The following is a 15,754-nucleotide window of genomic DNA, read 5'->3' as shown; positions in this document are numbered from 1 at the left end:
TCGGCTTAGAACTACATCAACCTGACGACGTTCTAATCAACTCAGTTTAGGGGAATCCTCCGATAGGTGGCCCCCTGTCAAGTGGGCAAGTTAAGTGCACTTACGGAGAGGGTCACTCGCTGTAAGTGCACTTTGTTAAAACTACCCTTGTCACAGGAGCGCATTTAGTGTCAGTTTCAACGGGTGACATTCGCCTAAAGTGTCATTCGCTTAATGTCACACGATGAGCTTTAGTGGCATTTGCTGCAGGGCGCACTTTCCCCGTAGCGAGTTTGGAGAACTCACTCCACTCCATCTGGCAAGGCGAGTGTGCATTCTCAACATCAGTGCTCCGACATAAAAAAAAAAAATTGTTTTCCGAATTGTTAGGTCTTTAAATCTCCATCTCATTTTCTTGATTGTGCCTTTTAATGAGAACTTGTTTTAAATCATCAGCAACTGAGAATAATGCGCACACTTGAACAGCTACTCTCGCTCTTCAAGTGACGACGACCCCCGTCCGCGATAGGCCTAGGTTCGTGAGAGCGAATTCACAAATTTTAGCGGACGCAAATGGACAACGAGCGTAGTTTTGACAAAAGTGACCGGAAATCGAACGTTACTTACATTACAGGACGCGCATGCACTGAACGGCTTCGAAGCGCCGGTGGAACTCAGACTGCCGCTCAATGCTTAGGCAGCCTGCAGCAGTCTTCGTCGTCGCTTGTGGATAAGAAATAAGGTCATTTCAATGACGACGGTCTCTGAAAATGCTTCTGGATAAACTGAAAACTGATCCGAAGTGAAGTATTTATCTAATCGGAAAAAGCAGGGACGATTAGCGGCAAGCGCCGGCTACCAAGTGTTTCCCAGGCGCGCGGTCGCATCGGAGCTTCCTACAGAGTTGTTGCATTGTGCAAACAGGCAAGGGTGCAACCGGTACAGATATGAGATTATTTGAAATATGCGCGGCTAGTTTTTTATGTCATGGAGACGAACACTTGTAGTTTGTACGCAGCAATACAAACAAGAGGTCTGGAGTGCAGTCGTCCTCATCGGTGCATTCCTGGGGAAATTTCGCGTTATATGCGTTGAATGTTCAGTGGTGTACTATGATCTTCAGACATTGATTTAACATTCACACAAAATGTTTGCTGTAAAAAAGAAGCACAAAAAAGTGAGCAACACACATGAAAATCAAGATCCACAGAACCGAAGCAGTCCGGTGTCGCTGTGGGCGGGGCGAAGCGATGGCGACGGCTGTTGGTCAGTGCGGGTAGTGCGGGCTGTGTTCGAGTTTCGGAAGTATAATAATAATAATAATAATAATAATAATAATAATAATAATAATAATAATAATAATAATAATAATTGGTTTTTTGGGGAAAGGAAATGGCGCAGTATCTGTCTCATATATCGTTGGACACCTGAACCGCGCCGTTAGGGAAGGGATAAGGGAGGGAGTGAAAGAAGAAAGGAAGAAGGAGGTGCCGTAGTGGAGGGCTCCGGAATAATTTCGACCACCTGGGGATCTTTAACGTGCACTGACATCGCACAGCACACGGCCGCCTTAGCGTTTCTCCTCCATAATTCGGAAGTATCCCAAAATCTCGAATGTGTTCGCGGAGCTCCGTTCAATACAATGTATCTCAGCCCTAATGCTGTTCACAAATTCGTCTTGCACCACGAGGCGGCAGTCCAGTCGAATTACATTCGGTTGGCAGGCATTCGAAACGCCCGTGTAGCAGGGGTATTACTTGTTTCGGATCGTGATGCTCTTGGTAGTTGAAATTTACACAAATTTGGAAATAAAACTGAAAGTTAACTCGGAGTAATCAGACTTGCGATAAAATTGCATTTTATAAGTATTTGCGCGAAGAACATTAATTTCTCAGTGGTGCTGAAACATCCATCGCCAGTGCAGTCATTTCCGCATGACACTTCTTTTTGCCGTATGACAGCGCGCACCGAAAGTGTCATTCGTCCAAGGGAAGTGCACTTAGTGAAAGTGTCACTAAACCTGCCCGTGTGACAGGTGTGGGTGGATTGTCACTCGTAGAAGAGCCAAAGAAAAATGAAAAGAAATTAAAGTTGCTTTTTGTGGAAAGGAAATGGCGCAGTATCAGTCTCACATATCGGATGACACCTGAATCGCGCCGTAAGGGAAGGGACAAAGGAAGGAGTGAAAGAAGAAATGAAGAAAGAGGTGCCGTAGTGGAGGGCTCCGGAATAATTTCGACCACCTAGGAATCTTTAACGTACATATCGAACCCGACCGCGGCGGCTGCGTTTCTATGGAGGCGAAACGCTTAGGCGCCCATGTGCTGTGCGATGTCAGTGCACGTTAAAGATCCCCAGGTGGTCGAAATTATTCCGGAGCCCTCCACTACGGCACCTCTTTCTTCCTTTCTTCTTTCACTCCTTCCTTTGTCCCTTCCCTTACGGCGCGATTCAGGTGTCAGCCGATCTGTGAGACTGATACTGCGCCATTTCCTTTCCACAAAAACCAATTATTATTATTAGAAGAGCGCACTCCGGTTGGAGTGTGCTCACGGAACACACTTTGAGGGCCGAGTGCGTAACCTCGACGACAGCGACTTTGAAGGCACAATATTTATATTGCATAAAAAGTACTCACAAGTTTATTTTACTTGCTATAACACTGTTTTTGTTTAAAAATATTTCTTCGTTATAGCTGCAAGCGAAGCAACACAACAAAGGTGCGTGATCAGATGCAACTCCGCTGAGCGCCGCCATCTTGTTTGTTGTCAAAATTTTAGGTGCGGTCTTGGCTTTTTTCTATTGATATATTTTTAATTGTTTGAAACTGTTTAAGATCGTTTTATTTGCGCTATCACGTCAAACATTTAATTTTTAATTTTTTTCTTTTTTCGTCGACCCCTTCAAAAGTTCCGCACATTTCGTGTCATTTTTTTTTACTACAAGAGCAGTTTGCTTTCCCTTTTAGCACCGCGTAGCCTCAAGGGTCGCTCGCGATGCCGAAGCGTACTCCCCGTATGCGCACTTAACTTGTGCGCTTGACTGGGGTATAATCCTGCAATAAGGGAGTAAGTGATATGACAATAATGGTGCGTTGTTCATCAATTTGGCCTCGCACTGCCATCTCCTAGCAGCTCTGGTTGGCTCCGTTGGTAGAACAACTGCTCAGGACAGGCAACTGTCCAGAGGTTGATCCCGGACCAGGACTAATTTTAAGAGCGTTAGCTCTTACTCATCACGTTTATCGATTTCTCGGGGTCTGCTACCACCTCCGTTCGGCGTGAAATTTTATAAGTACGAGGAATTCAAGATGGCGGTCACCATAGTAAATCGATATAGCAACCCAATAGGTGATTGATAGGTGACGTCATTAGTATATCGAATTAGTGATTGATTAGCGACGCCAATTATAAATGCAAGATGTCGGCCAATGATGGTAATTAGTTGAAGAGGTCATTAATTTACGATGGCGGCCTAAGTCGGCCGCCACGTGACTATGACGTCGTAATCCAATGTGTGTGGTAGTTGGTTGCAATATGCATAAATAAAACGTTTGTGAGTGTGTTTATCATATGAAAAAAAAAAACGTAAAAATTCGTATTTACATTGGTGTACCTCACTTTAATCTCATTCATATCAATTCTAGCAAACAAAACACCTAACGCTCGTTACTCCAACGTCTTCCAGACGGTGGCGGCAACATTTTTTTTCTTCAAATGTAAAGTTTCTGAGAAAGCTGTAAAGCTTTAATTCGTAGCCATATAGATGCGCTTTACAATGTATTTTTGCCTATAAAGGTGCTCCTGCCTTAATAATATAATATTGGTTTTTAGGGAAAGGAAATGACGCAGTATCTGTCTCATATATCGTTGGACACCTGAACCGCGTCGTAAGGGAAGGGATAAAGGAGGGAATGAAAGAAGAAAGGAAGAATGAGGTGCCGTATAGTGGAGGGCACCGGAATAATTTCGACCACCTCGGGATCTTTAACGTGCACTGACATTGCACAGCACACGGGCGCCTTAGCGTTTTTCCTCCATAAAAACGCAGCCGCCGCGATCGGGTTCTCCTCCCTTCAGAGAATGAAAAATTTTGCTACACAAAGCTTGTCGGACATCTGTGGGAGCGTGTAAGCAGTGAAGTAATGGGAAGACTCATTTGTTGAGCCTTAAAAATAGAGGTCGCTATAAGAGGTCGCCGGCGTCGTAAAACGAACTAAGATTCGATCGGAGATACGCGAATTTGACGTAGATGTGTGAAGGGTGTTGTTCACGTCTCCCTCTTAATTTATCACCGCCATGCACTTCCACGCAGTCGTTCATGGTGATCACGTACACGGCCGAGCTGTACATGATTCCGCTGGTGCTGCTGCTGGTGTTCTTCAAGAACTTGCTCGTGCTCACGGTGGCCGGCATCCAGGGTGCTGGCAAAGAGGAGGAAGACGTAAGGACAGCCACGCTATGCTCTCGCGAAACCCGTCCGGCGCTGTCCTGGCTGCAGCTGTCAGATGCAGAGGCCTAGCTCGCTGGGCTTCGAATTCGGCTAGAGCCGTCTTGCACCACGTCTAACCGAGAGCAATTTTTATGCGCGAGCAGCTTTCTGAATTAGGTCCGTGCTTGCTTGGCGCTAGCTCTCGCTTTCACAATACAGCCGGCACAGTTTAGGAAAATGAAGCCTAGCGAGCGACGCATTCCCTTGAGCCTATACTTCACTCTCGCGCGTTTTCACTCTGTGGTGCGCATATGCGCTTGCAGTTGTCATGTCTCGGCGCTGTGTGGCAAAACTCTCGCGTGTGTTCAGCGTTGAACAAATGCGCAGGACATAACTCACCTCTAGAAACTTGTGCTGCGATCTTGCCGGGAAAAGAATATTTTTTTTCGCTTCGTTTCGCTTTTCTTCGCTTTAAACATTTTGTCTTGAGCACCGTTGATGGCGTGTAGCCGTCTAACTCGTGTTTTCCGCTCCTTTCACTGACTTTGTGCACAGTTCTACGACGAGGAGGAAGATGACGAAGACGATGACAAGGACTCCAAAACAGTTGAGCTCCTACTTCTTTCAACTTCTTGGCTGTTTTTGTTCGTGCAGGATGTAGTGTACATGCATGCTGCATTCTGGTGCCTTTCGCACCATAAACCTAAGTGGTCAATGCTAAGTTTTTTACTCTCGAGTTTATAAGTCCAAGAATGCTGGCTGCCTTTTGCTGCTTTCTTCCCAGATTTTCAAGATCTGTTATGCTCTCAGTAACTTTTTGTCTTTCGTGCCACATGGCGTGTTGTCCTCTTGCTTCTGGCCTGCGCTTTTCCTCATGTCTGGTTTGCCTACTCTCTTCGTCTACTTCTGTCCGGCGCTGACACCAGGAAGAGAAGAAGAGCCTTAAGGAACGGTTACAGGCCGTCCAAGAAGCCACAGCCACGGTTCAGAACGTCCTTGGGGAAGTGGCCTCGCTTGGAGAGAGAATCAACAAGTGAGCATGCCGCCTGCATTTACGCGATTGCCATTCTTTCTTTGCCTGCTCTTTTGGCAACCGACTCGCCAGGCTTGAGCCTCATTCTACTATACTACGTATAAAAGGGCTTTCAGGTCTAGGATTCCGTGGAAAAGATTGTGGAGCCAGGCGTTACAGAATTTCAGATGGGGATATGAGATTACAAAGTTTTGGGGGATAGGGTGGGCGTGGATTGCTCTAGGCATTGATAGCTAGTTGAAGGTGAGTACTAGAGGCCCTTGTTTCGTGGATGATGCAATCTGGCTAACAACAATGATGGTGATGACGGTGATGATTAAAGATTGTTTTTAGGTACTGAATACTCTGCTGCCAGAAAGTGGGCACGGAACACTATGAGCTGTTTTTCACCGCCCCGTACTCTCAGATCGCATAGTACTCGTTTATGTCTCCACTGCTCGGTACTAGTAGCCTTCAATCATATCATCAGAACAAATTTCGTTTAACCTTGCCTGCACTTTTACAATGACACGCAAGCGTGCTGTGTCACTCTAGACTGCAGACACAAGGCAGAAAAGACAAGAATTACGTCGTCGCACTGCGGAAGCATGCCTACAGGGCGCGCTACCTAAAACAAGAAACGCGATGCACGATAGCGAGTGCTGTCTTCTGTACACGAAGCAGCGGGACAGTCAGAGTGGTAATGTTTGTTAAACGTAAGCGCCTATTGTATGCGCAAAACGCAGCAGTTCATTCTGTAATTCGCCCTACACGGCAGTCTAATTCGCTGGCTACGAGAACGGAGCTCGCAGACTTAAAAGAGCGCGATGAAGTGCACTTTGGGCGCTGTGACACCGTTTTAAGAGGCACAATTTGAACTACTCTTAAAACACTCATCCGCAGTCTTTCGAACGCAACACGAAAATATGCTCATTAAATTTTTTCCGCCGCTCTCTTGAATCATAGCTTCGTAGCATTCGAAAAAAGGGCTGCACCACAATCAGCAGGGTCAGTTTAGAAAACGCGTTTCACGTACACTCCATGGCTGCGTTCCAATACTCTAGACGTCTAACAAGACGTCTAGTGTGACGTCTAGGAAGCCGTCTACATGTCCATGTATTGGAACTTGTGTACTGCTCACGCCGCCTAGCGGCATAATAATGTAACTGAAGCTTATGAACAGTTGTACTACAATTTTTCTCAAACTGAGCAATAATAATCATTAAAAACGTGTTTTCAACAAGTTTGCACATTTTTCCTGCAATGACTGCGCGTAAACCGGACTGGTGGATGTGCCTATCGGTCAGTCTACTTGTAGCAGACGGGGCCGCTCTCCGAAGACGACGCTAAAGAGATATGCGATTTTTCTTTTATTATTGATGCTAAACTGTACATGCTCCTCGAACGTGCTCGTCCAGACGGTCCTGCAAACATAAGAAAGAATACGAAAGACTGTAATCAATATGCGCGAAATGCGATACGGCTAATATACACTTCACCAGGAAAACACATGCGTGCCATCAAACCTGCTGTCTGCAGTACGTGGTACTCGGAGACGGCGAGAAACCTAAAGACAGCAGCGAGCTTTAATCCTGCAAAGACTAAAATCAATTTGCGACATGCCGGTGTGTTTGTTCTGAGAGTGTAGAGATAAAGAAAAGAATGTACGCGAAAGAGTTGATGCAACTAATACAGCAACAGAAGAACACATTTGTTAAGCGTCAAGCCAGCCGTCTTAACGGCCGTCGAGGAATCCAGCGACAGCGACGAGTATTAATCTCTAAAATCAAGGTTCTAATTAAGATCCGGCATCTTCAGATGCCGGATCACGTAAACAGACCACGTAAACAGACCTACAGCGTCCGCTGCTGTAGCAAAGCTCTCAACTGCACGATTTTCTCCTGCGTGATTCACTGCTAGGAATCGCACGTCCACGAAGATTAATTAGCCACTAGTTTGCGTACCAAATAACATAATAGAATGACTCGCATTTTTCCTTTCCTATACTCCGTGTACAGTCCGACGCCCGCAAGAGCACGACTCGCTCATCCGCGTACATCAGCTCCGCCATCTTTAGACAGCAAGTTAGCCTGCATCGATGTGGACTTCGGCGAAGCAGTCTTATTAGACTGCTTCGTGAGAATTCGAACGCGTCCCAAGATGGCGGCTGTCCGGCTAGACGTCTAAGTAGCCGTCTACTTGGGAGTATTGGAACGCACCCCATGAACGTCTTCTCAGACTGTGGTCTAGTGGGTTGCTTTGTCCAAGCAGTCCACCTCTTGACGGGTGGGAAGAAGGGAAAATGAGCAGAGCAGCCTAGCTGGCACTGCTTCAACCTGTGTGTCGTTCTTCTGTCCTACTAGAAACTCGCTGCTACTTGACGAAACGGGAAAAAAAGATGCTGGGGGAAGAGGCTCTCAATTAACTTAAAACGTCATGAACGTGGGCGGCCTTGTTGATTTCAGCCCACTTTGCAAAAAAAAGAGCTGTGGCATAGCTTCATCCCCTTACCACCTACCAGGCTGTGGTAAGAGCCGACTAAAGAGCGGCGCGTATTGTTCGACACCTGATATGCGCCATCAGCAAGCGTTGTTATCTGGACGTGCGCGCGAGTATCGCGAGTTTGCTAACTTTGCAAGGGAGAAATCTTCTCGCTTGTAAAGGGCGCGCTGAGGTGTTTCGTCCTTCTGGCCCGCGCCAGCAGCAACGAGTGTCTTAGTTTACTTTTCCGCTTTCCAACTATCCGTTTTTTCATCGTGGCAGAAAATACGCGTTAACGTTCTCGTTTACCGCCCACGTATGCTGTGGCTGAAGCGCAAAGTTCTGTTGCCGTCTGCCTAGTGCACCTCGCTGGACATAGTTCATTCTTCAGTATACGGTTCTGCTGAGGCGAAGGAAAGCCATAAGGCAGGACGACTACTGTGGCGTTCACTACCGTGCGCGCCACACTTGAGCGAATCTTTAACGCCTATTTTTAACGTTTTAGCAATTTTAGACGTGACAAGTCGGGTTTTCTTAATGAGCTCTGGGTTGCGGCTTGGTGCGGGCGAAAGAACGCCATGCACTATGAAAAGACGCAAATCAGCTTGTAGACGCACATGCGCACAAGAAGACTAATGAAAAGTTCGTTAAAAGTGTACAGGGGTGTCGGAAAATTCACGAGTCCACCGCATACTCTCGGAGTATGGCACTAATTACGACGCGGCCTGCATTTATTACAAAGATGTAGCATATCGCGATCCGCGGCCGTTGCCGTGATTCACTTCTACGCGCCGCCAGTGCGCAAGCGCTGATTGGTACCGACGCAGCAGGCGCGCAAGCAGCTGGCCGGCACCTGGCGCCATCTGGCGCCTCGATCTGCGCATGCGCCGTGGCTCCCCGCAGGAGCGGATCGCGGCAGCGTCGGCACATTGCGCTGTGCTAAATCTCTCTGTTGTAGAAAGAAAACACAAAAAATTAACTGCGAAAAATTTTTCCTGCCGTAGGTGAGCACTAAGTACGCCTTCTTCGCATTTTTCCCCACCAGCACGTTCAACTTCAGCGTGCCTCAGCTGTCGTGGCTGGCCGTCATCGTGTTGCTGCTGGTAACCTTCATCCTGTACTACGTGCCCATACGCTACGTCCTCATGGCCTGGGGTGAGCCCTTTACCCTGGTCACACTTTGGCTTGCGTTCCTGTTGGAGAACATGTGAAACAATACGCGCTAGCATTCCTAGATTAACTGGCACCCGAAAAGCTCCAGAAACGTGCTTTGCACAACAAATGTGCTACGTCCCTAACAAGGACATGCAAAATATACAGATGAACGTTCAGGTTCACGAAACGGTGTCCATTAGCGTCTAGCGACGAAGATAAGTTGAGCTTTCTGGAGTCGAGATTTTTTTTATACGGTTCGTTGCTCTTGCATATGACTTCGTAGTTCGTTATCGACTGTGCTGCCTGTGTCTTGTTCTGCGCAGGTGTCAACAAGTTTACGAAGAAGCTGCGCAGTCCCGACGTAGTTCCGAACAACGAAGTGATGGACTTCCTCAGCCGAGTGCCTGACAATGAAGAGAAGGTAACGAGTCTAGAGCCAGCGTGGACACGGAAAGAGAAGAGTGAAGTGTGCATGTCGGCAGGGTCGTGCTTGAACTATTCGGGCCAGCAATTGCAGTCGCTCAGATTCATTGTACGCGGCCTCTTTACGCTCGTTTTTTTTCTGTTATGCTCCCGAAGCGTTCTCGTCTCTGTGGGCAATTCTAACCTCTCCTTTTGTAAGTGAGCAAGTGCAGGGCGCTGATCCAATCACCAAAACCAAACTTCATGACGCGATTTCAGTGCCGCAAATTTTATAGGGAATCTAGGTATCAATCGAATGTTCGCTGCTAGTTCGTCCACATGCATGACCTGTAGAAACGCCAGACAAGGATGTCCGGAGCGAGACTTTGTGTTGAACAGAGGACATATATCACTGCCAGAGAAAAACCCGAATGCTCATTGAGGTAATGACAGTCCAACAGACTGAGGGCCGGCATTGTCACGTGGTGGTTTTTCAGTCACCGCTGAACTGGATCGAGGTTCGAGGAGGACCACTAGGGATTTCTGGGACCATTGAAAGGTTGCCTTAGTAGCCTTAGTTGCTTGCGCGCCGTAAGACACAACACAAAGAACACAAATGTCCAAGTGGCTACTGCCTCCGAAGAATGGTTATTTCTGGGACCACAAATTAGAGCCTCTGGCCTTGCGCCTAATTATACTGCAAGTACGTGTCACGTGTCTGTCGCAGCAGCAGGACACTCATCTCGCGCAGCTGCACCGGAAACGCTGGCGTTCTCCCTTGGCAGCGAGCCCTGCTAATTCAGCGCGGGCACGTGTCACGCAGGTGATGTACCGCGAGATGCGGCCGGCGCCCAGCGCCGCCCTGGAGGCCGAGCGCAAGAAAAAGAAGAAAATCAGCTGATCGTGGGCGGCCCGACGCCAGGGCTGCTCGCTCAACGTGTTTCGCATCAAGGACAACGAAGCGCTGCGCCGGCGCCTGCAGCTGCCGCGCTGGACGTTCGGCCTGCCTTCCAGGTGACGCCGGCGTCGTCGTCGGCCGCGGTCCTCCCGTGCGACGGCCACTTCGCTCCGGCGAGCCCCGCAGCGGTGCCCCACTGCGCACCTTCCACTCTCGTCTTCGCGATCCCGAAATGCGCTCCGGTTGCCCCCTTGGGCAGGAACAGTGTCAATCAAGCGTCCTGCTCATTTCTCCGAATGGACGGCCTGCAATGAGAGGAAATACGTTTGCTCTTACGTCTGGGCAGCTTGAGCAGGGAAGCTTAAGACGGAAGAAAGAAAATGTAGTTTGGATTATTTGTACCCTTTTCTTCGTGTTGTCTTCTCGAATCTATCAATGGAACAGTGGATTTGTGCATGAACACTCCGCAAATCATGGTCTGCTAGTTACAGGCATGACAGTGGGAGTGAAGCGTGCATTCGGAATATATAAGCGAAAACTCTTTGCAGGAACAGTGTGAATTGAAGGTTGTGCTTGTTACTCAGTACGGTTTGAGTACTGATTGCATTTTACGATGAAGCTGCCAACTAATTCGCGCCTCTGAAGAGATACTCGGAAAAATCTTTTTTTTTTCTTACGTGGATGCATTCAACTGAGCAGCCAGACTGAGTCTGAGACGTCGAATAAATGCACTTTCCCGCTGCCACTTGGCTGAACGACAGGGGTAAATGTTGTTCACTGCGTCTTTTCACAGCGAGATCACTGCAAGTAGGTCCTGTGAATGCCACTTGCTTAGTTGTTCAGTGAGCTGTGCTGGTTGTTGTTGCGGGAAATATTTACCTGGTCCTAGGAATCTCGAGGGTGATGAAAAATGCGCCGTTTTTTGGTTCACTTGGACGCTTCTGGAAAGGAGCGAATGCGCTCATCGTTCGCGTCAGCGGCCTTAGTGAACAAATTACCCTCCTTTGACAGGTCGTTCTTCAGCTGCCGAAATTGGTTCCGAAGGCGCCACGGGCGTGTTTCGGGCGAGTTCGTCTTTGTTTTCTCAGTGACAAATGTCCTTTTGTGCCAGGGATGTTCCCGTCTCAACGAGTTGCAATGGTGCTGTTTTGATCTTGCTTGTTATCGGCCGAATGCAATCTTGGAACATCTGTGTCGCGTGTGCAGGCGCGCACTTGTGACTTTGTTGTGTGCTCAGGCGGCCTTGGACGGAAGCAGTGTGTTATTGGCACTTGATATTAGGAAACGTTGCTACATTACTGCAACAGTGCTTTCATCGTGCCAATTATTAGTTGTATACACGTATCCTGTTGTTGACAGTTGGCTGGACAGCGAGGATGGTCCCGAACGCACCTAATTGCGCTACTTTCATTACGTGTATGTGGCAAGTATGCAAACTGTAAATACAGACTTGCCCTTCTCTTTCCATTATCGTTGTACACGGTATCTTGCTGAGAGTTTTTCAGTTTCAGTGCGCTTATTTTGAGTCCCGGTGTCAACTGGACATCTAAGCCTGTGTTTCTTTTGAGATATGATGTGTGCCGATGTACATGTTTTGTAGACTGTGCAAGAAAATCATTCCACAAGACCGCTCGGCTGTTCATTTCCACGCATAGCGTGAAATACCACGTGCGCAATAACATGAGCCAAAAAACCGGAGAGCGACGTTGACTTTGTTGAAATGTGTGTATAGTATAACTTCATCATACACTGCACGGTGCCAAAGACGTTATAGCACTCACGTACGCGATCATCTTGCCGCTAATGTGTTGGAGGTATCGTATTCCTTGTCTGTCTTTTCTTTTTATTTTTTTTTGTAATGAACCACTGAACGAATATGGGTCACTTTGAGTGGTGCATAACAAAAAAGCAAGAACTTTTTAGTTTTAGTTGGCTATTATGCCGCAGTCAGAGGTGTTGATGGCGGGAGGCGTCACAGGACGCACAGGTACAAGCATTGTGAGAGAGAACCTTTTGTTAGTATTCAGCAAACTTTCTCTTAGTAGGTTTCCATCTCAATGCGTAACTTCCTTGACTTCTCCATAAGTTTTGTGCTGAAGTAAAAATAAATTTAGGTCTTGGGAAGGAACCATGTGTTCCCTTTTAGATTGCTGGTGCCTGTTCGTTGAATAAGCTTGTGTGTTTTTTTGATCCTGAGGGAAAGGAAGTCCTGATGGCATTTTTTTACGTTTATATAAACTATTTCTATAGAGCAGGTGTGAAAGGTTTTTTTCACTTGACTTTTCAATTTCAGATATTTGCCTTGATAGCCTCGAACTTTTTGCGATTGTGCCATGCTCATCTTTACCAACCTCTCATTACTGTAGAGACACAGAGCCCCATTGAATGTTTTCTGCTGAAGTATACAAACAACTGTTTTGCTAAAGTGAGTAATAACTACTCCAGCAATGCAAACCCATCTTTGGATGCCTCAGAAATGTGCATGAGTGCCTTGCACAGAGGTTTCCTTTCGAAGCACGCTGTTGCGTTCCTACATAATTGCCTGTCGAAAAAGTGGGACTCTACCGCAACATTTACACTGCCAGAGTCGCTTGGAACGTTCCTCCTGTGTAGATGCTGTTGAAGGACGAGTCAGCTTCTACAACTTCAATCTGATGCACTTTTTATGTGGGAGTAAAGCTGAGCATGACACGTCCGTCTCATACGTTTAACCATCTGTGTGTTTCTTTTGCCAGACACTCGCTTTTTTTGCAGCCACCCTACTCTCATTTAACGCTCGGTTAAAAGTAGCTGGCGGCTGCTTCATTTTCGCACTAGACTAGGACTGCATCGCTATAGCTTTCCCTTGAAGGAAAGCAACGCATATCGCCAGTCATCTAGTCCAAATCTGCAGCATCTGCAGGGTAGCGGCATCTCCTTGAGCAGACATCCCGTCAGACTGTAGTTATGTTTAGCTGATACTGTGGAGGAGCGGCAGTGTCGGCACAAAATCTAGTCAAAGATTCAAAGTGGTAACGGAGCACTCTCATCGTGAGTTTTCTGCTGCCAACGTACCTCAGAGGCATTCAATCTCAAGTTTCTTATAGCATAATTTGTTAAGTGCAGCGCTATCTGGGACACGCGCGATGTTTTTCCAGGATAGCGAACCAGGCGCTAAAGTGCTTGCATGAATTATTTTGTGTAATTTTGAAATTGACTGGGTGTCTTCGTAGCGATAGCGTGGACTCCTGATCCTTTTGTATTCCACTGACATTTTTGCCGTTGCAATTAGCGGCATTACCCAAGCTCTGCAATTCGACTAAACATTTCCGCAGTAAATTTGGTGCTGCCGATGAGCGACCTTCCACAATCGAATGGCGACTGCTTTACTATAGTAGTCTATGCCTTAGACGGGAAGAAGAATGGCTTAGCAAAGACTCCAAGTTTGCTGTTGTAGTGACATAGATTCCCGCTACTATACGTCGCTCATGGCTAGACGTGACTTTAGGTGGACCTGCGATAAGCTTCACGAGAGTGGTTGATCGATCTAGTTGTTGCTCAGTTGACATCACTAGAGCGCTGTCGTTTACGATAAGTCACTTTCATAATGTCTATTGCAATAAGCATATTTTTGCATGATGCAAGCACAGTGATCTTGTCGTACGTGTCCCAGAGAGTGCTGCAGTCCCATGATAGCTGCAGGAATGTGACTGCCTGTGAATACTGTGTACATCTGTGAATGCATCGCGTTGCCGAGAGCGTCGGACGCATTTTGTACTTAAGACAGCTCCGAACCGCTGATTTTCACGCCTTTCTCTTCCTTCTCGCCTGAGGGTGTGCGACACTGTCTCCTCTGCTCTTTGCTGGTCCAGCAAACTCCATTGACGCTGGATTTGATCGAACACGCGTGCCTTTTTCAACTATGCGTATCTATTATCCTCCGTGTTTGTGATCTGTGTACGTGTATGCGTGTGTGTACGTGGTTGTGTAAAACGGACGCGTTGCAAAACTTGGGCACCTCGGAGGCCGCATCCTCGTGTTGCATTGCCAGGTTAGTCCTGTGTGGCTTTGGCTCCCACAACAGAGGAGAAAACTACCAAAGGCAAACAGAAAATAAGCGATTGACGGAGTCCTTTAACAGCATGCATTTCCGGCAGTTCATAAGTCCACTCGTGTGTGTATGACAATATTAGAATCTGCTGTCTTATGCCAGAGGAATCGTAACGAAGTGGAGTGTTTTTTTATCTTTCTTTCTTTTGAAGAAATACAGGTCATTCATGGGCTGGATTCGCAGCCCTGCTTGGACTATGTGAAATTCAGACACACAGCGGTGCCCTCCCCGGGAAACAGACACGCATTGTCCCAGTGCCACCCAGAAATAAAAAATAAACTATTTCACTGTCAGGTGACATGTCAGCTTGTCATGTAGTCAGAGCAAACTGTGCCCTAATATGTTACTCTGAACCGCATGGATTGTGTTCCGTTTCTCGCGGTTTGTGCCCCGCGTGGCATAAATTAACATTCCCAAATTTAGTTAAACGCCACAAACGAAAGTAGCTCGTGTCATTATTGAAAACGCTTGGCATGCTTTCACGAGGATGCAGCCCCTTGTATTGTTGGTGCAAAATACGTGGCTCCCACTATCTTCATTACCCTAGTACCGAAATGTGTCCCATATTGTTCTCAACTTGTTAAAGAAGTGGCGCATTCTTGGTATGAGTGTTGAAGAATGTACCGCCCTGTGTTTTGCGCGACGCAGTCATGATACGCTGCATGTTCGAGTTTATCTTCGTTCTCTGCTCATTCTCAAATGCAAACTGCGTGTTCATGTTTAGACGCATGCCCCTGTATATAAGCGTCTTACTGTTTTACATATCATTACGCTCATGTGTTCTTTGTCGCCATCCTGTGTAGATCTTGAAAAGATTATTCGCACAGCGCTTATTTTTGTTATTTCGCAGGCTGGTTCTTGCCGCAGGTGCCGCGGGCTGCGATAAAAAAAAATATGATCAAGTGCACGCGGCTGTGAAAAGCATGGCAACGCTCCTGTAAAATACGGCTGTTGTACTCTCTCATGAAGACGTATGTTGACTTGACATTCCAGAGTCTGAATTAAATGCTTTTTTGACTGGAGCTCTTGGTGTCGAGTGTTAATTTATTGTACACCATTTCTGATAGAAGGCGCGCTTGGGATCCAAGCTTGGATTAGTGCGGGACTGCGATATTGTGCGTTTATTCTGCTTGGTACATGACCTGTGCTTGCAGAGCTGGAGGGGCTACTGAGTGTACACATTTCCAGTGTTAATTTATCGTACACCATTTCTGATAGAAGCCGCGCTTGGGATCCAAGCTTGGATTAGTGCAGGACTGCGATATTGTGCGTTAATTCTGCTTGGTACATGACCTGTGCTTGCAGA

At 47.1% G+C, this 15,754-nt stretch overlaps 1 protein-coding gene across 3 annotated transcripts in view; it reads left to right on the top strand.

The window, feature by feature from the left end:
- LOC144125277 (multiple C2 and transmembrane domain-containing protein-like) overlaps positions 1–15,470 on the top strand; it is a 200,579-nt gene extending 185,109 nt beyond the window's left edge. For all 3 annotated transcript variants that reach the window (XM_077658524.1, XM_077658525.1, XM_077658526.1), the window contains exons 16-21: positions 4,294–4,422; positions 4,966–5,016; positions 5,337–5,443; positions 8,949–9,058; positions 9,382–9,479; positions 10,284–15,470. In XM_077658524.1, coding sequence (XP_077514650.1) covers positions 4,294–4,422; positions 4,966–5,016; positions 5,337–5,443; positions 8,949–9,058; positions 9,382–9,479; positions 10,284–10,361 — 573 coding nt within the window. In that variant the 3' untranslated portion in view covers positions 10,362–15,470. The remainder of the gene's footprint in view (positions 1–4,293; positions 4,423–4,965; positions 5,017–5,336; positions 5,444–8,948; positions 9,059–9,381; positions 9,480–10,283) is intronic.
- The last annotated feature ends 284 nt before the right edge of the window (positions 15,471–15,754 follow it).

This window comes from Amblyomma americanum, chromosome 3 (genome assembly GCF_052857255.1).
Source record: "Amblyomma americanum isolate KBUSLIRL-KWMA chromosome 3, ASM5285725v1, whole genome shotgun sequence".
Lineage (NCBI taxonomy): Eukaryota > Metazoa > Arthropoda > Arachnida > Ixodida > Ixodidae > Amblyomma > Amblyomma americanum.
Note: the sequence above shows the minus strand (reverse complement) of the source record. Positions and strands in the feature narration are given on the sequence as shown.